Source organism: Gorilla gorilla, chromosome 1, assembly GCF_029281585.2.
Source record: "Gorilla gorilla gorilla isolate KB3781 chromosome 1, NHGRI_mGorGor1-v2.1_pri, whole genome shotgun sequence".
Classification (NCBI taxonomy): Eukaryota; Metazoa; Chordata; class Mammalia; order Primates; family Hominidae; genus Gorilla; species Gorilla gorilla.
Window position 1 is genome coordinate 99,965,118 of NC_073224.2, and position 21,508 is coordinate 99,986,625.

At 55.9% G+C, this 21,508-nt stretch overlaps 1 protein-coding gene across 2 annotated transcripts; it reads left to right on the forward strand.

Moving 5' to 3' along the window:
* The first annotated feature begins 983 nt into the window (after positions 1-983).
* Positions 984-20,010, forward strand: INSRR (insulin receptor related receptor). 2 transcript variants are annotated; one of them, XM_004026992.5, is made up of 22 exons: positions 984-1,564; positions 5,790-6,341; positions 7,897-8,200; positions 8,300-8,442; positions 8,654-8,798; positions 10,608-10,822; positions 11,021-11,147; positions 13,315-13,553; positions 13,953-14,120; positions 14,257-14,452; positions 14,658-14,699; positions 14,775-14,995; positions 15,228-15,364; positions 15,447-15,609; positions 15,791-15,896; positions 16,592-16,644; positions 16,836-17,065; positions 17,561-17,671; positions 17,798-17,957; positions 18,275-18,404; positions 18,541-18,675; positions 18,965-20,010. In XM_004026992.5, exons 1-22 carry the CDS (start codon positions 1,480-1,482, stop codon positions 19,194-19,196), a joined length of 3,894 nt encoding a protein of 1,297 aa, XP_004027041.3. In that variant the 5' UTR covers positions 984-1,479; the 3' UTR covers positions 19,197-20,010. The 2 variants fall into 2 exon arrangements, with proteins under 2 accessions (XP_004027041.3, XP_055218333.2); XM_055362358.2 differs by lacking the exons at positions 8,300-8,442; positions 8,654-8,798.
* The last annotated feature ends 1,498 nt before the right edge of the window (positions 20,011-21,508 follow it).

Below are 21,508 nucleotides of genomic sequence, written 5' to 3' on the forward strand. Positions count from 1 at the left end.
CTGACATCGATCGCCTCCCTGACAAGAGCATCGATTTATTCGTGAAGAAATTAATAGATCTTCTCTTAGCTCCTCGGACGCGGGAGCCGCCCGCGGGTGGAGCTGAGGACCGCGCACCTTGGAGGCCAAGCACCTGGAAAGCCCCGGGATCCCCAGCACCCAGGGCAGCAGAAGGCTGGTCCCAACCCCTCCCACCGCGCGAGCCTCCGTGGCCGCACTAACCCATCCGTCTCAAGCTGGGGAGAGCGAAGGGAAGAGGGGTCTCTCTTGGCGGGGAGACAGGCAAGGCCCCAGGGAGCAGGGGAAGGAAGACCTCCTAGAGGCTCACGGTTCTCCTCTCCGCCAAGGCCCCAGCACGGATGGCCCCCCAAGTCCCCGAGACAGGGACACACAGACCGACCGAGCAGCCTGAGCTCAAGAAGGTGACCAGACGGAGGCAGAGCCCCACACAGTGATCGCCTTCTTCCTCGGGATCTTGGTCAGAACCAAGGGACTAGGAGGTGACGGAGCCTGGCGCTAAGGGGTCTCCAAAGAGGACAAGGAGGCCTCCTAGGAGGCTGAGAGGGGCTCCCAGAGGCCAAGGGCTGTCCACGTTCTCCTGGGTCGAGGCTGCCAGAAGTTACCCCGCAGGTGTCAAGGCACCGGGAAGCAGAATCTAGACACAGCGCTCCCCAGAAGCCCGGGCGCGCTGGCTGCCCCTCCGGCGGTGCAGCCCCACTTGGAAGAAGCCTGTGGTGGGGACAAAGGGTTGGCGGGACCCGCTGCAGCCGCAGCGGGATTTGAGGAAGCTCAGTTCTTGGCCCACCCTCCCCCCGTATTTTGGCCGTATTTCCCCAACAGACCTGTCCTCCCCTCAGTTGTCAGGCTAAATATTTTGACTTGGCGGGAGGGGTGGAGAGAACGGAAAGGTCCCTGCGAACCAATCTGTTTAGGCGGGGGGCGGGGAGGGCGGGAGCTGGGCGCGGCCCCTGCTTGCCGGCCCTGGGAAGGACCGCAGCCAGCACGGTCAGCTGGCGCTGGGGGGCCGCGCGCCCGGAGGGATCCAGGGAGACTCTCCCTGTGGAGTCCCACGCGCCCCGGGACCCCCGCTGCCCTCTTTGGGAGCGGTCCCCAGCCTGCTGCTCCGCCCTCAGGGTTGGCTGGCCTCTCCGCCTGCCTTTTGCTCAGAACCCTGTGTCATTTTCTCCCTCTGGAGGCCCGAGACTCTCCCTGTCACTGTCTGCATCTCTGTCCCCATCTCTCAATCTCATGCTGAGTCTCTCTGTCTCCAACTGCCTGTCACTGTCTTTGTGTCTCTGTGACTCTCATTTCTTTTTTTCTGTCTCCTGCTGTCTCTGTGTGGGATTCCTTGTCTCTCTGCCCCTGCCCTCCCTCTCCTATCTGAACCCTGGTGTCTGTGTCCCTTAGGGCTTATCACACCCTTCTCCCCAGAGTCACCGGGAGGACAGCCGGGACTGGACACAAGCCAGGGCTGGGACAATGGCAGTGCCTAGTCTGTGGCCCTGGGGAGCATGCCTGCCTGTGATCTTCCTCTCCTTGGGATTTGGCCTGGATACAGTAGAGGGTGAGTCCCCAGAACTGGCTCCCAGACCCCTACCTCCCTCCCAGCCAGCTGGGAGGCCAAACAACTGAGCTTGCAGCCACAGCACATCCGCTTACTCTGCACTGGAACATGGAGGTTGGGGTTAGCGCTCAGGAGAACTGCCCAGCAGGAAAAGCAGTTAGTTCCCCACATAAAGGTGTTTTTCCCTCAGCTCCCTCAGAGATGAGAAGAGCTTCAAAACGTGGACGAGTAGATATCTTCCGTCCCTACTAGTGAAACTGTGATCCCAGTGAAGCTTGCCTGAAAACCCAAATGAGGCCGTGAGAGTGTTAGAAGTCATCTCTAGGGCCACTGAATGGGAAGAGGCAGGGGTGGGATAGGTAGCTGAGAACCAGGCACCATTAAGTAATGGAGGCAATGTTGCCGACAGGAAACTGCAGCTCTGAGAACTAAGGGTAAAGCTAGACTGGGTCCTGAGCTCCTGCCTCCAGGGCCCTGTCTTGTGTCCCCCCTCTTAAGGCCCAATCCCTACAGGGAGGAAGGCTGGTTTTGGGGGAAGACTGCTTTTCCTCAACACCCCAGGGCCTGTACCCCAGGCTAGATACTGCCCATCAATACGTTTTAGAGAGGAGGGGTGGGGGGACTATATAGACTAAACGACCCTCATGGAGGTGCTGGGGGATTGGTGGAAAGAGGAAAAAGAGCTGAGGGTGGAAGCTTCAAAAAGGGAAGGATTCAGAGGTATCCCCTTCCCCAGTCCCACCATTCCCCTCCAAACTGAAGCAGCTCAGGAATCCAGACTCTGTGTTTGCCCGAGGGGTCCTATGATGCCCCTCAGACTGGGGGCTCCCAGGGGCAGGGGAGTCTCCTCTTCCCATGGAGATGGGAGAGTGATGCAATGGGCTGGGCAGGAGGTCCCCTAAAGGGCGCTAGTCACAGATCCTCTGTCTGTAAGGCATAGCACCACTCCCCCAACCACCGAACCCCCTCCTCTTCTGCACAGCAGATGCCAGCTGGGAGTGTGGTTGTCAGGACAGGAGCACATCCTTGGAGGGGCTAGTATTTGCTCAGGGGACCCAGATGTTCTGTTCCCAGTGCAGCTCTGCACAGAGCCAGGTCCTGAGGGAAGGCAGGGGTTAAACTGTGAAGGTTTTAGATTTGTTTTTCCAAATGACTCCCATCAGGGGAGCCCTGGAGAGGCAGGGGCATGATGGGAAGTGGGCGCCTGAGAGAACCCCCATCTGCCTCGCAGAGCCTGATTGGCTTTTGCCTGGAAGGGATAGAAGTGTTTTCTCATTCTCTCTCCCTCTTTTTTGTGTGTGTGTCTGCGTGGGCTCAGACATACACACACACACACACACACACACACACACACACACACATACACAGCTGCTGGGCAGAGCCAAGCTCAGGACCATTAATGACAACAGGGAGAAGATGTGAAGTAACCCCCAGGGAGCCAGCCTTGCCTGCCCACCTCTCTTAACAAACTATCAGGGATGGGGCCTGGATAGCGTGGCATGTGGCATGTGGTGTTTGTGATAACACCGGAGGGCTCAGTGGGAAGGGAAGTAGAGGCTGGAGACGTTAGCAGGAGCTGAATGTCAGGCTGAAACATTCAGACTTGAATCTTCTGCAGTGGGGAGCCACGGAAGGTCCTCTTGGGAGCAAGAGAGTCCAGGGAGAGAAAGGGAAGTGGGGCTTGGGCCCTAGTGAAGAAGCGAGACACACCCAGGTCCCCAAGGAAGGAGTGAACTTGGGATCCAGACATCCATTGTCCACGGTTCCTGAGTGCCCAGTGGTTCCAGCCCTGGACTGGGCACAACTGGGGGAAAGCAGAGCTGACTAACAAGGGTCCCACCCTCCTTGGAGGGGGTGACAGAGATGTATACAACAATTTTGGAGCCATGCCCCCAGGTAATGTGATGTGAGCGTTGGACTAAGTGCAGCTGAGCCTAAAGGGGAAGTGATTAACTCCCAGCCAGAGGGTCAGGGAAGAAAGGTCTGACCCGAGAGGCTGAAGGACCCTTCTGAGGCTGGATGCATTAGTAAGGAATGGTTTATCTACACCCTACAATGTCAGGCTGAGGAACTGAAACTTGAATCTTCAGCAATGGAATGTCCCTTCAAGAGTAATCAAATTAATTCAGGGAACAGGCATCTAACTCCCTTAAGACTGGGAGAGACATGGGACCTGCGAAGCTCAGATCATTTCTTCGCAGTCACAGAATTCACTCATTCATTCATTCATCAAATATTTATTGAGTGCCAACTTTGTGCCAGGAGCTATTGGTATAGCCACTAGGGTACAACATGAATTATACAAATATCCCTGCCCTTATGGAGCTTACAATAAACAAAATATATCTATTTCTATAAATAAATATCTATGTTAATATATAAATTATATTTTAGCCAGTGTTAAAAATAAATATATGGCCACGCATGATAGCTGATACCTGTAATCCCATCACTTTGGGAGGCCGAGGCAGAGGGATTACTTGAAGAGGCCAGGAGTTCAAGTATGCAGCAAACTATGATCCTCCCACTACGCTCTAGCCTGGGCAACAGAGTGAGACCATGTCTCAAAATATTATACACATACAAACACACACACACACACACACACACACACACACATGCACATTAGTCAGTGTTAAGAATTATAGAGAAAAATAAAGCAGAAGGGGGAGTAGAAAGTGTCACAATTTTATTTTATTTATTTTATTATAATTATTTTTAGACAGGGTCTCACTCTGTCGCCCAGGCTGGAGTGCAGTGGCGTGATCACGGCTCACTGCAGCCTTGACCTTCTGGGCTCAGGCGATCCTCCCACCTCAACCTCCTGAGTAGCTGAGACTATAGGTGTGCACCACCATGCCTGGCTAATTTTTGTATATTTTTTTTAGAGGTGGGGTTTTGCCATGTTGCCCAGGCTGGTCTCGAATTCCTAGGCTCAAGCAATCTTCCCACCTTGGCCTCCCAAAGTGCTGGAAATACAGATGTGAGCCACTGCACCCAGCCAGTGAAAATAGAAGTCAATTTTAACTAGGATGTTCAGGCCGGGCGTGGTGGTTCACGCCTGTAATCCCAGCACTTTGGGAGGCCAAGGTGGGTGGATCAATTGAGGTCAGGAGTTGGAGACCAGCCTGGCCAACATGGTAAAACCTTGCCTCTACTAAAAATGCAAAAAATTAGCTGGGTGTGGCGGCGGGCACCTGTAATCCCAGCTACTCGGGAGGCTGAGGCAGGAGAATCGCTTGAACTCGGGAGATGGAGGCTGCAGTGAGCTGAGATTGTGCCACTGCACTCTAGCCTGGGCGACAGAGTGAGACTCCATATCAAATAAATAGATAGATAGATAGATAGATAGATAGATAGATAGATAGATAGATAGATAGATAAAATTGGATGGTCAGAGAAGGCCTCATTGAGAAGGGGGCATTTGGCCAGACTTAAGGAGGTGAGCAAGCCATGTAGAGGGAAGAGGATTCTGGCCAGAAGGAACAGAAGGACAAAGACCCCAAGGCAGAAGCTTTGCTGGCTTGTTATAGTAGTAAAGCTCCTGTTATATATAAGGAAAAGCAAAGAAGTCAATGTGGCTGAAGATGATAAAAAGGATGAAATCAGAGAGGCTACAAGGGCTCAAATTGTGCAGGGCCCTGTAGGCTGTAGTAAGATCAAGAGAGATGGAAGTCATGGGGGGTTATAAGCAGAGGAGAAACATGATCCATCTGTGTTTTGAGATCACTCTGGCTGCAGAGTGGAGAATGGCCCATAGAGGGACAAGGGTGGAACTGGGGAGACAGTTTGGGAGGCTATGACTGTCAATCCAGGGGAAGATGATGGTGGAAGCTGTGAAGGTGTTGACAAGCAATTCAGATTCTGGACATATTTTAAAGATAAACCCACAGGATGTACAAGGTGAAAAAGAAAGGTGTTAAGGGTGATTTAGGTTGGGAGCCTGACTGCAAGAATGAAGTCGCTATTAACTAAGAAGGGGAGATGGGCTTGGGAGAGAGGATCAGGAATTCATTTTTGCCTGTGTGGCTCATCTAGTAGAGACCCTGCAGGCTGCAGGTGAGCCCTCCGGGGCCCAGGAAGGAGGCCACCCCACACCCAGAGCAGAGCCCGGCTCCTTACTCATTGTCCTACTGCCAGTGTGGCTCCCCTCCAAAGCTGCCAGGGCTGGATGTGGAATTTGGCCTGGGCTGTACTCAATGCTGCATGCCGTGTATGCCCACAGTGTGCCCCAGCCTGGACATTCGCTCAGAGGTGGCAGAGCTTCGTCAGCTGGAGAACTGCAGCGTGGTGGAGGGCCACCTGCAGATCCTGCTCATGTTCACAGCCACCGGGGAGGACTTCCGCGGCCTCAGCTTCCCTCGCCTCACCCAGGTCACCGACTACCTGCTGCTCTTCCGTGTCTACGGACTGCAGAGCCTGCGCGACCTCTTCCCCAACCTAGCAGTCATCCGCGGGACGCGCCTCTTCCTGGGCTATGCACTGGTCATCTTTGAGATGCCACATCTGCGTGACGTGGCACTGCCTGCGCTTGGGGCCGTGCTGCGTGGGGCTGTGCGTGTGGAGAAGAACCAGGAGCTCTGCCACCTCTCCACCATTGACTGGGGACTGCTGCAGCCAGCACCTGGCGCCAACCACATCGTGGGCAACAAGCTGGGCGAGGAGTGTGCTGACGTGTGCCCTGGTGTGCTGGGTGCTGCTGGTGAGCCCTGTGCCAAGACCACCTTCAGTGGGCACACTGACTACAGATGCTGGACCTCCAGCCACTGCCAGAGAGGTGGGCACTGGCACAGAACATGAATGTAGGGAAGGGAGAGAGCAGGGTCACATGGGGCTGGGTGGCCACAGGATGGTGTGGGTCAGTACTTTCAGCTGCCACTGTTTTTTAATCCTCACTCATCCTATGAGGCAGGTAAGGAAACTAAGGCTCAGAAAAGTTACATAACCAACGTGGCATAAGACAGCTAAGGGGTAGGCCCAAGACGGCATCATGGAATAGGTGAAGGACAGGTTCAAGGTGGGCATGGGGGGAAAAGAATAGGCACGAACAGAGAGTAGGCAGCGCAAGAAGCAGTGTGAGGCAGTGGCTAAGTCCAAAGCCAGAGGACCTGGCTTCAAGTCTCAGCTCTACCACTTACTGGCTATGTTCACTTAGCCTCTCTGTGCCACAGTTTCCTCAGCTGTAAAATGATCATTGGGTGTCATGAGGAATGAGTTACTCTACAAAGTGTCAGAGCAGGGCCTGGGTCATGGTAGCAGTTCTATGTTCCTAATCAGAGTGGCCACAGCACAGTGATCCAGGGTCAGCTGGCAATACTGTAATGGGAGGTTGAGGTTGGGGGTGAGCAGGAGAAGAAAGGAGATGATCAATGAAGAACTGAACAGGTGAAAGCAAAGATGTAAGGTGGGACCTTTAGGATGATGCAAGGAGAGGAAAAAGGCAGTAGAGAAAGGAGAAAGGAGAAAAAAGAGGGATGGCTGGTGCAGGAGTAAGCAAAACGTTATAGGAAAGGAAAAGAAAACCTTTCAGAGGTGGGGAGCAGATCTGGGGTGCCCCAACCTGGGGGTCTTTTCCACTCAGCTCCTGGAGGTCAGCTCCTCTCACCCCCAGTGCCTCAGCAGCAGGGCGGGCGGGAGAGTAACAAGATCCCTGCTGTATCGGCTGCACCCCACCTCCCTGATGCCTCCCTGTTGGCTGTAAACACAGCTGCTGCGCATCCTCTCATGTACAGTGTCAACACGACCTGGCTGACCCTACCCCACAGATCGCTCCCATAGCCAGCCAGCTACCACTGTGCAGTTTCTAGGTGATTGGGCCTCCAGCCCCAAACCCTCCCACTGCTGCTTGGAGCCACTTCCTGCCCAGGGCGGGCAGCTGAGGTGGGGGCGGTATGGGCAGAAGCATGGGTAAAACGACAGATGTCGGCCCCTCCCTGCACACACTCCCAGGCCCCTGGGCCTAGCTGCTCAGGAGAGGCTGGCCCGCTCACCCTGGCACCATGCCCAGCCATGATCTGGGCACCAGGCCTAGATAGGATAGACAGGACAGCAGGCTGGAGAGCAACAACCCTGATGGACAAGGTCACTGCTCTGTCCTGAGCTCTGACACCCCCAACTAGGCACTGTGGGAGGTGGGGAGCAGACGGCCACAGTCCTTGTCCTCAAGAATCCCATCGGAGGGGAACAGAGTCGGCCACCAGTGTCATCTGAATGGGAGGGACCTGGGTGCAGATTGAGTGTCATCCCAAGAGAAACAGAGTGGGGCCAGCATTGGAAGGACAGCCAGGACTGAGGGGGCATGGCCAACGTCTAACACACCACTCTCCCCACAGTGTGCCCCTGCCCCCATGGGATGGCTTGCACAGCGAGGGGCGAGTGCTGCCACACCGAATGCCTGGGGGGCTGCAGCCAGCCAGAAGACCCTCGTGCCTGTGTAGCTTGCCGCCACCTCTACTTCCAGGGTGCCTGCCTGTGGGCCTGCCCGCCAGGCACCTACCAGTATGAGTCCTGGCGCTGTGTCACAGCTGAGCGCTGTGCCAGCCTGCACTCTGTGCCCGGCCGTGCCTCCACCTTCGGCATACACCAGGGCTGTTGCCTGGCCCAGTGCCCTTCTGGCTTCACCCGTAATAGCAGCAGGTGAGTGTAGGGAGGGTGGGGGGCACCTTGGGAGCAGTGAGGAGGCCTGAGGAGGCCCAAACTGGTCCAAGGCTCAGGACATCTGCTTGCTCCTGCTAGCATATTCTGCCACAAGTGCGAGGGGCTGTGCCCTAAAGAGTGCAAGGTAGGCACCAAGACCATCGACTCCATCCAGGCGGCACAGGATCTTGTGGGCTGCACGCATGTGGAGGGAAGCCTCATCCTCAACCTTCGCCAGGGCTGTCAGTACCTACTTTGGGGCCACACCCCTCCTCCTGGTCATACCCTTCCTCCCAGACACAACCCTTACAATGACCCAACTCAGCACAATTTTCCATCATCCTGGGTCCCAGTCCTGAGGGCCCACTTTGCCGGGGCCCCCATTCAGCCCCCTTGCCCCACAGACCCATCACCTTCCTTGCTCCTACTCCAGCCCTGTCTTCCCATCCCTAGACAACCTGGAGCCACAGCTGCAGCACAGCCTGGGGCTGGTAGAAACCATTACTGGCTTCCTCAAAATCAAGCACTCCTTTGCCCTCGTGTCCCTGGGCTTTTTCAAGAACCTCAAACTAATCCGGGGAGACGCCATGGTGGATGGGTAAGGGTTAGGCCTCTGACCAGCTCCTTCTATTATACTCCTTCCTCCAACACTCCCAGAATAGTGGTGAAGAGAATGGGCTCTGGAACCAATTTTGCTACTCACTAGGCGTGTGACTCTAAGTAGGTTAACTTCTCTGGTCTTCAGTTTTCTCATCTGTAAAATAGGGCTAATATAACATTACTCACTTCTCAGGACTGTTTTGAATATTACTCAAGTTGTTATGTGTAAAGCACATAAAACAATGCCTGGAACACAGTATATACAATATAAATTACAGTCACATATAACTCTATAACGGTTGGCTATAATTGTCATCATCTGGTCCTGTCAGCTGCAGAGCAAGACTGCCTGGGTTTGAAACCCATTCCTATCATCTGTCAGTCAAGGCCTACCTATAATGTAGCCAGCATTTTTTAAAATAAAAAGAATGAGCCGGGCACGGTGGCTCACACCTGTAATCCCTGCACTTTGGGAGGCTGAGGCAGGTGGATCACTTGAGGTCAGGAATTCAAGACCAGCCTGGCCAACGTGGTGAAACCCCATCTCTACTAAAAATACAAAAAAAGTAGATGGGCATGGTGGCACGTGCCTTTAATCCCAGCTACTTGGGAGGCTGAGGCAGGAGAATTGTTTGAACCCAGAAGGCGGAGATTACAGTGAGCCGAAATCGTGCCACTGCACTCCAGCCTAGGGCCTGAGTTACAGAGAGGGACTCCATCTCAAAAAAAAAAAAAAAAAAAAAGAATGTTTTAAATTACCATCCAGGTCGGGCACGGTGGCTCCTGCCTGTAATCTCTGCACTTTGGGAGGGCGAGGCAGGAGGATCACCATGCGGTCAGGAGTTCAAGACCAGCCTGGCCAACATGGAGAAACCCCATCTCTACTAAAAATACAAAAATTAGCCAGGTGTGGTGGTGGGCACCTGTAGTCCCAGCTACTCAGGAGGCTGAGGCAGGAGAATCACTTGAACCTGGGAGACAGGGGTTACACTGAGCTGAGATCGTGCCACTATACTTCAGACTGGGTGACAGAGGGAGACTCCAGCTCAAAACATACATAAATAAATAACCATCCAGGCCAGATGCGGTGGCTCGTGCCTGTAATCCTAGCACTTTGCCAAGCCGAGGTGGGAGGATCACTTGAACCTAGGAGTTAGAGACCAGCCTGGGCAACATGGTGAAACTCTGTCTCTATAAAAAATAAAAAATTAGCTGACCGTGGTGGTGCATGCCTGTAGTCTCAGCTACTCAAGAGGCTGAGGTGGGAGGATCACCTGAGCCCCAGAGGTCAAGGCGGCAGTGGGCCACAATTGTGCCACTGCACTCTGGCCTGGATGACAGAGTGAGGAAAAAAAAAAAGTTACCATCTAGTCTAGTGGCTCTCTGTGGCTTCTCATGTCTCCAGACACATTGCATGTACGCCGAGAGTGTCCACACCTCAGCTGGAAAGGAATGGCCCAGGCTGAGTACTACTCCTCCTGGTGTCTCCAAAGCCTCCAGAGTCTGGCACATAGCAGGTGCTCAGTTCAAAGAGAGTCGAGGGAAGGATGGGGGCAGGGAAGCTGAGGACCCCATTTCACTGATGAGGAAAACCAAAAGATGGGGTGACTTGGCAGACATCATACTCCTGGTCAGTGGCACAGAGTGGGTATGCACGAATGCCCCCGGTGTGCTGGTGTGAGCCGGCCACTGAGTGCCCCTCTCCCCGGGCCCAGCAAAACCCTTCCACGAGGAACCCATAAGCCATCCCCTTTCCCACCCCCTGCCCCCACCTCCCCGCAGAGCAAGGTCCCCTGGCCTCCCCCAGGAACTACACTCTCTACGTGCTGGACAACCAGAACCTACAACAGCTAGGGTCCTGGGTGGCCGCGGGGCTCACCATTCCCGTGGGCAAGATCTACTTCGCCTTCAACCCGCGCCTCTGCTTGGAGCACATCTACCGACTGGAGGAGGTGACAGGCACGCGAGGTCGGCAGAACAAGGCTGAGATCAATCCCCGCACCAACGGAGACCGCGCCGCCTGTGAGACCCCAACCCCAGTGCCGGTGGACACGCGGCCACACACTAGACATGCACACCCGGGGGAGGGAGAAAGCTCGAGGGGGACAGTCTGAGAAGTTCTCTTCAGAGGTCTCACTGGGAATGGGGTGCCGCGGGGTCAGGGTGGGCGCTCAAGCCGCTGGCAGGCGCGGTTGCGAGCAGGCCCCTCGCCCCACCCAGGCCAGACTCGCACCCTGCGCTTCGTGTCCAACGTGACGGAGGCAGACCGCATCCTGCTACGCTGGGAGCGCTATGAGCCACTGGAGGCCCGCGACCTGCTCAGCTTCATCGTGTACTACAAGGAGTCGTGAGTGCCGGGGGCGGGGCCGGAGCGGGGGCGGGACCGGACGAGGCCAATTTCTTCGCGACCACAGGCAGGTGAGGGCGGAGCTCAGCGAGGCTATGAAGACCCAGGAAGCCAGGACCCGCAAGTTGTACTCCGTGGTAGGGCCCAGGTCTGGCTCTCTTCCCTCACCTTCTTCATGCCTTCATGCCTCGGTTTCCCCTCACCAAGTGAAATGGAGAAGACAGGGCTTCTGAGAGCCCAGGAGAGCCATCCTGCTGGGAAGGCTTGGATCATTAAACTTCACTTCATTATGCTAATGTTCTACACTGACCACACGCTCCTGCCCCAGCAGCGGTTTGGGGAGAGCCCACTAATTTGGCCAGTTTTATGAGCAGCTCTGCCAGCATTTCATTTAAGCCTTAGGAAGGGAGGGAGCAGGGGCCGCCAGGGACCACAGCTGCTCTTTTCTTTGGAGAGAGTCAACTGACCCTAACAATAAGGATAGTGGTTAGACCACAGGAAAGACTTCTCCAAAAACACGGTTAGGAATCAAAAGGAGATATCCTTAGAGGAGGGAAGTGGATTTCAGATGCAGGCTGGGAAGGCAGGAGTAAGGAGTTCATGCTGTCTCTCTCTGGTAGATATTATAGAAGATGGAGGCCACCTGGCTTAGAAGCATTTCCTGTGAATTAAAATGGAGAGGACTTAGCTGACCACTGGCTCAGGGTCTGGCTTGGGAGGAAAAAGGAAGGAAGTCAGTTGTAGGAGACCCACTCAAATGGCCGAGACTCTCCTAGGTCTCAGTGGTAGGTGAAGGTCTCTAGCGTGGGCAGCTGGAGAGTTTGTTAAATACAGATTCCTGGGCCTCGCCCCCCACTGATTCTGATTCAGTTAATCCTGAGCAGGGCCCAAGAATCCACATGTCTAATAAGCTCCTAGGAGATGCTGAAGCTGCTGGTTTGTGGACTGCACTCTAAGGAGCCCTGGCATGACTACAATGTGAATCTCCCCCAGCTCCCCAGCTTGTGCACTTCACAATCTGCACAACTATACACAGCTGTCTCTGGGCTCAAAGAGCAGAGAACCTTGGGAACCCTTCAACAAGCTTCCCTGACATCACTGCCCTGCAGCGTGGCTGCAGCTATGCTCCCTCAGAGACACACACTGCAGATCCTGCCCAATCCTGACTCCAGACAGACCCAGAACTGCTCAGTGTGTCATGCCTCACAGGACACCTGCTCCCATGACACCCACTATGAGCCCCCACCCCCCCAACCTGCTCCTGGACTATCCTGCTTATAGGTCCCAACAAAGGCAGGCACTTCCAGCTGGGCCACAAGTTCCCCCACTGCCACCCAATTTGACCTCCCTCAAGTTTTGTCCCTGGCTCAGCATGAATTCCATCATCCCCTTCCCAGTCCAAAGAAACAAATTATCATGAACATCAATGTGATGTTCCATTGTCTCCCATGGTCTGTTCTGCTATCTCCCATGGGGGGTCCACTGTCATCTCCCCCAGGGAGCCCTCTTCTACCCCTAAAGCCAGTGATGCTTCCCCAAGCCCTGCCCCGAAACTGGCCTTCAGGCAGCCAGCACTAGTTGCCTCTGGCCCGTTAATTTCCCTGTGGCAGTGGGTCTTGGCCTTTTAGGTTCATGGACATGTTTGAGAAGCTGTTGAAGCTAGGAACACTCTCTCTAGAAAAACACACATGCACAAAACTTTGCTATAGTTTGGGAGGCTCATAAACCTCCAAAGTCAATTCAAGGGCCTAAGTGAAGACACTGGGAAGGGAGCAGTCTCCTGTTCCTCGTTCCAGGCAATTAGACTTAGGGGAATTAGGATAACCTTATTGCTTGCTGTTTCTAGGAGAGGGGACTCTTTCACACACACTTTCTTGTTTTATTTATACAATGCAAGATTTTTTCAATATTCATTGAAACTAGAACTTCATATTCCCTGCTAAGGATGAGGAGCTATATCATTACAAATTTCACTGACACAGATATCACAGTCCCTCCCCTCCTCCACCCCCCCCCCCTTGCCAAGGTCTAACAGGTGGCTGGAGTCATGGCTTTGCCCTCATGCATACTGGAAGGACAATGACAGTCCTGGGGTGATTCAGAGGGGGGGTGCCAGAACTTGAGGGTGGGGTTGAATGACCCCTCAGCTCTGGGGATGGGTGTTCAGCCCATTCCAGAACGCCACAGAGCACGTGGGTCCAGATGCTTGTGGAACCCAGAGCTGGAACCTGCTGGATGTGGAGCTGCCCCTAAGCCGCACCCAGGAGCCAGGGGTGACCCTAGCCTCCCTCAAGCCTTGGACACAGTACGCAGTGTTTGTGCGGGCCATCACGCTAACCACTGAGGAGGACAGCCCTCATCAAGGAGCCCAGAGTCCCATCGTCTACCTCCGAACGCTGCCTGCAGGTAGGCATTTGGAGGGTACAAGAGTCAGTCAGACGCCTGCATCCATGAGAACAGGGGAGCACAGGCACCAGAAATAGAGAAGCCGGGGCACTGAACACCTGGCCCACAGAGGCTGGAAGGCCAGATGCTTGAGTCCTAGAAAGAAGGGGGAGCATTTGCCTAGGTCCTTGCGGGGCTGGGATTGGGACAGTCCAGGGTCAATAGCTGAGGGAACTGAAGGGCCTATGGCAGAGAAGGGGAGGACAGAAACAAAACATTGAGTCCTAGGAAGCCAGGGATGAGGATCACCTATTCTTTGGGAGAACAAGGCTGTTGGACCCCAGAAAGGAGGGCTCATTACTAGATAGTATTCAGGAGGAAGACCCACACCCCTGAGCTGCATCCTTCTCGCACTCCTAGCTCCCACGGTGCCCCAAGACGTCATCTCCACGTCCAACTCCTCCTCCCACCTCCTGGTGCGCTGGAAGCCACCGACCCAGCGCAATGGGAACCTCACCTACTACCTGGTGCTGTGGCAGCGGCTGGCAGAGGACGGCGACCTCTACCTCAATGACTACTGCCACCGCGGTGCGCAGGGACGACGCGCAGGCCGGCCGCGGGGCGGGTGGGGAAGGGGAGATGGAGGCGCAGGGCCGGGGCAGGTGGGGGAATCAGAGGCGGGTAGACCGCCTGTCTTACTAGTGTCTTCCCGCTGCGGCGCCAGGCTTGCGGCTGCCCACCAGCAACAACGATCCGCGCTTCGACCGCGAAGACGGGGATCCTGAGGCCGAGATGGAGTCCGACTGCTGCCCTTGCCAGCACCCACCTCCTGGTCAGGTTCTGCCCCCGCTGGAGGCGCAAGAGGCCTCGTTCCAGAAGAAGTTTGAAAACTTTCTACACAACGCGATCACCATCCCCATGTGCGAAGAGCGCGCGCGGCCTGGGAGGGTCTGATGAGCGGGGCCTGTGAGGGGCGGGTCTTGCGGGAGGGGTGGGGTTTGTGGGTGGGGCCTTGCTTGTGTGGGCGGGTCCCGAGTTGTGGGTGCTTTTGGAGGCGGTACGCGCTGCAGAGGGCACAGGGGTGCATCCGGACAGGCCTGATAGGGCTACTCCTGGCCTCCCCAGATCCCCTTGGAAGGTGACGTCCATCAACAAGAGCCCCCAAAGGTGAGCAGGACTAGGGCAGGTGCTGAGGGGCGTGGCTTTGGGGGCTGGGCCTTGGCTCTGACTCGCTCTCCCCAGGGACTCAGGGCGGCACCGCCGGGCAGCTGGGCCCCTCCGGCTGGGGGGCAACAGCTCGGATTTCGAGATCCAGGAGGACAAGGTGCCCCGTGAGCGAGCGGTGCTGAGCGGCCTGCGCCACTTCACGGAATACCGGATCGACATCCATGCCTGCAACCACGCGGCGCACACCGTGGGCTGCAGCGCCGCCACCTTCGTCTTTGCGCGCACCATGCCCCACAGTAGGTGACCCACACACACACCTTCTACCCCCATCACCGACCCCAAGGACCCTGTGCAAAGGTTTGGGGTTTGACTTCTCGCTAACCCCAGAGCCTCGCTTTGCTTGCCCCTCTCAGTTCCCATAATCCCAAAGCTTTCCCCACCTCCCAGCTCAGCCCAGTTTAGCTTGGGTTTGAACATAAGGTGAGATGAACCACTTTTGGCCCGGCTGCTGGATGCCCCTTCCCGCAGGAGAGGCTGATGGTATTCCAGGAAAGGTGGCCTGGGAGGCCTCCAGCAAGAACAGTGTCCTTCTGCGCTGGCTGGAGCCACCAGACCCCAACGGACTCATCCTCAAGTACGAAATCAAGTACCGCCGCTTGGGAGAGGTAGGTGCCCGTGGGACCCCCATCCCAGCCCCGTTTTGTGCCTACATCGCCTTCCCAGCCAGCTGTTCTGCGTTACTCTCAGGAGGCCACAGTGCTGTGTGTGTCCCGTCTTCGATATGCGAAGTTTGGGGGAGTCCACCTGGCCCTGCTGCCCCCTGGAAACTACTCTGCCAGGGTTAGGGCAACCTCACTGGCTGGCAATGGCTCTTGGACAGACAGTGTTGCCTTCTACATCCTTGGCCCAGGTATACACAGCCTCTCTCACAGACCTGTATCACCGAACAGCCCTACCTGGTCCCCAGCCCACCACAGGCCCCTCCCCCGCATCCCTCCCCATCCTCACCTCCCAGCATGGAAAGAGAAGCATGACCTTCCCTCTGACTTCTACATCTTTGACTCTACCGTCTGCTGCCCTCTGACTGCCAGAGGAGGAGGATGCTGGGGGGCTGCATGTCCTCCTCACTGCCACCCCTGTGGGGCTCACGCTGCTCATCGTTCTTGCTGCCCTTGGTTTCTTCTACGGCAAGAAGAGGTGATGATAAGTCCCACCGGTCCCCACCCCCTTTTCTCCCTGAGCCCTCATCATAAAGTCTGTCAAAGGGAGGTAGATGAGACAGTAGAAAGACAGGTCTTCCATACAGGCAGTAACTCTTCCCCTGCGGTGGCACGGAGGAAACATACCTCTCAGTTAGGGTGACCAACTCATCCCGGTTAGCCTGGGACTTTCCTGGTTTTATCAGTAAAAGTCGCACATCCTAGGAAACCTCTCAGTCCAGCCACACTGGGATTGTTGGTCACCACACTCTCACACCACCTGTCAGGTGTGAGAGTTTGTGCACCCAAGCTGAGAAATAATAAAGCTGTCCCTTATTAGGATAAGAAGCAGGAGGCCTGGGGATGTGTTCCAGAATGCCTGATGTCAGATCCTTCCAGGGCTGACTGCAAGAGGAAAATGGGGCTGGACCTTGATCAGCTTGGCTATAGGGACTAGCTGACAGGGCGGAAGCCCCTTTACTCCTGTGTCCTCCCTATTCCCTGTTAGATCCCAGGAATAGGGCCAAGGCCAGCTTGGAGGGTACTTAGGGATTCCCAGGAGTCACCCTGACCAAGGCTGGGGGTGTGGTCAGTAACTTCCCTCCTCCTTGAAATGTCCTTCTTCCTTCTTCTGATGTTGCTCATTCCTTCCTGAGAACCCTTCCAGCCTGACCCCCTCACCTCCCGTTGCAGAAACAGAACCCTGTATGCTTCTGTGAATCCAGAGTACTTCAGCGCCTCTGATAGTAGGTCTGGGAGTGGGTGGGCAGGTGGTGTGGGAAAGGGAGACAGGAGAGGAGCAGAGAGACTTCCAGAAGACCTTCTTGCAGAAGATAGCCTTGGGACCAGAGCCCTTCAGAAGAGGAGAAGAGAAGTTGGGGGGTGAGGTGTGGCAAAGAGCAGCATCCTCGCTTTGTGACCCTCCACCTCCTTGCAGTGTATGTCCCTGATGAATGGGAGGTGCCTCGGGAGCAGATCTCGATAATCCGGGAACTGGGCCAGGGCTCTTTTGGGATGGTATATGAGGGGCTGGCACGAGGACTTGAGGCTGGAGAGGAGTCCACACCCGTGGCCCTGAAGACGGTGAATGAGCTGGCCAGCCCACGGGAATGCATTGAGTTTCTCAAGGAAGCTTCTGTCATGAAAGCCTTCAAGTGTCACCATGTGGTAAGGGAGAGCCAAGGGCATTGTCAGGATCATAATTAGTGTAAAGGTCATGTGGTAAGAAAGAAAGGGTCAGAGATGAGGTTAGGGCACCATTAAGGTCAAGATTGGGACCATGGTTAGGATCCTAATTGGGGTAAAGGTCATGGTTAGGGTTAGAGTCAAACAGGGTCATAGTAGGGCCACTGTAGAGTCATGGCTAGGGCTGAGATCAGTCATGATTGGGGCTCAATATTGGGTGTCCAGATCATTATTAGAGTCCTGATTGGGCTCAAGGCCAAAGTTGGACCAAGTTCGTGACTGTGATGATCATCAGATATGATGAAGGTCATGGGTTAGGGTCAGGGTCATTGTTAGGTCAGGAGTCAGGTTATAGTCTTGGTTGGGGTTAGGGTCAGGTTTGGTGTCTGAGTCAGATTGTGGTCATAGCAGATCAGACTTTTGGCCAAATGGGTCAAGGGGAACTAGGGGGTCTGCTAGGCCCTTTGTCTGTCCCAGGTGCGTCTCCTGGGTGTGGTATCTCAGGGCCAGCCAACTCTGGTCATCATGGAGTTAATGACCCGTGGGGACCTCAAGAGCCATCTTCGATCTTTGCGGCCTGAGGCAGAGGTAGGGACCAGGAAGACCCTGGGGAGTGAGAGAAGGGTTGGGCACAGTGTGGGAGGTGGGGGCCAGTTCTGGACAGGAGACCAGCCTCTGGGTTCCTTCCTCACCAGCCCCCAATCTTGGCTCTAGAACAACCCTGGGCTCCCACAGCCAGCACTGGGGGAAATGATCCAAATGGCTGGTGAGATTGCAGACGGCATGGCCTACCTTGCTGCCAACAAGTTTGTGCACCGAGATCTAGCAGCCCGCAACTGCATGGTGTCCCAGGACTTCACCGTCAAGATCGGGGGTACCGAGGGTGCCAGGCAGATGAGGGCGGCCTGAAAAGTAGAGAGACTCCCTTAAGCTAGGCATCAGGAGACCCGCAGCCCTGGTCCTGACAGCCTGTGAGACCCTTGGCAAGTCACCCCCACCCTGTATCTTAGTCTCTTGTCCAAGGGCAGAGGGGTTTGGATGGGATGAGCTCTGAGGTCCATTGAGCCCCTACTTTCCAGGGTTCTTGGTGACTCTGGAGGATGAGAAGATTGGGAGAGGTATCCCAGGGGCAGGAGCTAGTGCATGGCTCTTATGCCCCACACCTCCTCCACCCTCACCCTCACTTTCCAGACTTCGGGATGACTCGGGACGTGTATGAGACAGACTATTACCGCAAGGGTGGGAAGGGGCTGCTGCCCGTGCGCTGGATGGCCCCCGAGTCCCTCAAAGATGGGATCTTCACCACCCACTCGGATGTCTGGTGGGGCCAAGCTGGAGCACAGGGCTCCAGGGATGTGGAGGCGGGATCTGGGGAGGGGCCTGGAACACCCCCATCCCTTGGAGTGCACTGAGTAGCACGAAGGGTGCTGGGCTCAGGAGCTCCTGCATGCCCCCAGGTCCTTTGGCGTGGTACTCTGGGAGATTGTGACCCTGGCAGAACAACCCTACCAGGGCCTGTCCAATGAGCAGGTGCTGAAGTTCGTCATGGATGGCGGGGTCCTGGAGGAGCTGGAGGGCTGTCCCCTTCAGCTGTGAGTCACCTCCCCTGCCCCTTCCTCATTGCTGATCTACCTACAACCCTCCCCCACCTGGCCCCATGATTCTGGCTCACCTCCTCTGATGCTTTGACATCCACTGACCCTCAGCTATGAGCGCCACCCCCCCATCCCAAACCCCCAAGACTCCCATTTAATCCCTTCTCACTCTCCCAGGCATAATGGCCCACGATCCCCACTCCCACCAACTGACCCTCAGTGCAGGAGGCTGAGAGCGCGGCAGGGGCTCCCGGATGCCTCTGACCCTGCTCCCCACACCCACCAGGCAGGAGCTGATGAGCCGCTGCTGGCAGCCGAACCCACGCCTGCGCCCATCTTTCACACACATTCTGGACAGCATACAGGAGGAGCTGCAGCCCTCCTTCCGCCTCCTCTCCTTCTACTACAGCCCGGAATGCCGGGGGGCCCGGGGCTCCCTGCCTACCACCGATGCAGAGCCTGACTCCTCACCCACTCCAAGAGACTGCAGCCCTCAAAATGGGGGTCCAGGGCACTGAGGGGCACCTCATTCCCTGGCTGGCTGGCCTCCCATGGGGAGAGAGGAAGGGACCTGACCTCTGTGGCTGAGACGCCTGAATGTTCACCCCCACCCCCACTCAGGGCAAGGGATGGCCGAGGGTGGGGCAGAGAAGAGGAGCAGGGAAGGCTGTGGGGGTGGGCAGAGGGGTCTCACCATAGGAGTTTCTCAGACTCTGAGTCCCTCGGGGGAGAGCAAGCAGGGTCAAAGCCAGAGGAGTAGAGATCAGGTCAGGGACAGATGTCCTGCCCTCAGAGGTAGGGACCCCACTCAGACTAGGAAGAGGGGGCCCGCCCACCCTAGAGGCCCTGCCCCTCAGTTTGGGGTCTCCTCTGGACAGGTAGGGCCATCGACATGTTTGAAATCAGATGAGCAATCAGAAGCAGGCCTGGGGCACTCTCCGTGCATGTGGGGGAGGGGGTGGGGGGTCCACATGACTGCCTTGCTTGCCACTGGTTTCACCTCCTCCCCTCAGCTCCACTGACCAGGTGGCATGCGGAGAACCCAGGGGCCTGGGGAGTGGTTCCCAGCCTGCCCGCCCTCACCTCCTCCTCTCCTCTTGCCCTGCCCAGGGCTCCCCAAGCTTGGTGCTCCTTCCTCCTTTTCTCCAGGGGCATCCCTTGGAGTACAGTCACCCTTTCTTCAGTCCCTCCCCTCAATGATTAGCCCTGGATGCTTAAGGCTTTCAGAGCCTCATCTTCCTCCCTCCCCTCACCCTCACCCAGCCCCGCCCCCACCCCTGCCTCTCATGGGAAGACTGGAGAAGGCACAATAAATGCTGAGGCCTGTTTGTACCCTGGTCCCAGGCAGCCCATTATCTCTCCATCTACATGGTGTTAACACTGGATGAACTTCCTTTCTCCCTCCTCTGGGACTCGAGGTGGTGACCCTAAGGCAGAGACACGGGATAAATACACTGCTGTCAAACACCACCTCCATGAGGACCCGAGCAGCCAGGGTTGCCATGGCAGTGAGGCAGGACAATCTTGCTATTATCTCCCGCTCAGGACCAGAAGTGGTTGAGCCCGGCAGGGAACCTTTGTGTCTAGCCTCCAAGCAGAACCAACCAGTCCCGGACACCTCATCTTAATTTCATCCCTTGTTATGTTTGTTATATTGGTCCACTGGGTAGGTATTTTCTGGTGTGTCATAGGACAGACTTTAAGTGGGCAGACATGGGGCAAGGGAGAGGCCCTGATGACATCACCTGTTCATGCCAGATGCCCCCACCCAAGCCAGGGAACACACAGCAGAGCAGGGTCTGTGTGTCTGGCACCCTGTGGTTATCCTGGGAGGCCAGAATCTCAGTGTTCATCGCACGTATAGAGACACCATTGAGGCATGTGGATGTTGCACAGGAGAGCCAGCTCCCAGGCTTTTCTGCCAGTGCCATGAGGGCATTTGAAAGGGAAGGGTTGCAAAAGAATGACTTCAAACCTTGACGAAGGGGGTGGCAGCGGGAAGGGCTGCCCACGGCTCAGAACTCTTAGCTTCCTGCACCCAGGGGCTTGGGGCATAGCTGCCATGCCACACACATGCCACACACTCTGGGTCTGGCAAGATGAGCCTTTCTGTGCACCCTTGCTCACGCCCGCCAGCAGTTGTCCTGCAAACCACAGCTCCCTCACACCAGAGTGGAGTGGGCACGAGTCTGCGTGAGGCCGTCTCTATGACAACAACTACCCTGTTATCCCCACAGGGCCAGGGTGGGCAGCAAGGACCACCTGTGTGGAGCCCCACCCCTCCCCTGCCCTGCATTGGTGACTGAAGCAACAGTGACCCCTAATGGTTACCAGCAGAACCGCAGCTAAGGGAAAAAGTTGGGGAGTTTGGGCTTCCCTGCCTTCTGTTGCTGGGTCTCTGAGAGGCCTCCAGGAGGGTGAAAGGGTAGAGAGACTCCACGCAAGCCCTGGCTCTGAGACCTGCACACTCACACAGAGCACACAGGCATGCCTGCATTTGCACACGCCTGCAGGGCAGCAGTGGGGTCAACCCCTCTCCCCACTACCTATGCCCCCTAACCCTCACAGTGCCGATTGTCTGGATGTGGAAGAGCTTAAGGAAGGGATTGGAAGTCGAAGAAAAGAGGGCTTCAGAAATATGCCATCGGGGCTGCACCTGCAAAGATGGGCAGGTGGTGTCTGGCCCAGAAGTACTTCTGGGGGAAGAATGTAGGGATGCTAGGAAATAAGCTCTATTGCTGTCCAAGTCCTAGAAAAGAAGTGGATTTAACTAGGTAGCAAGATAGATGGAGGTTGGACTTCAGGAGGGACTTCCCAACACTACAGGGAA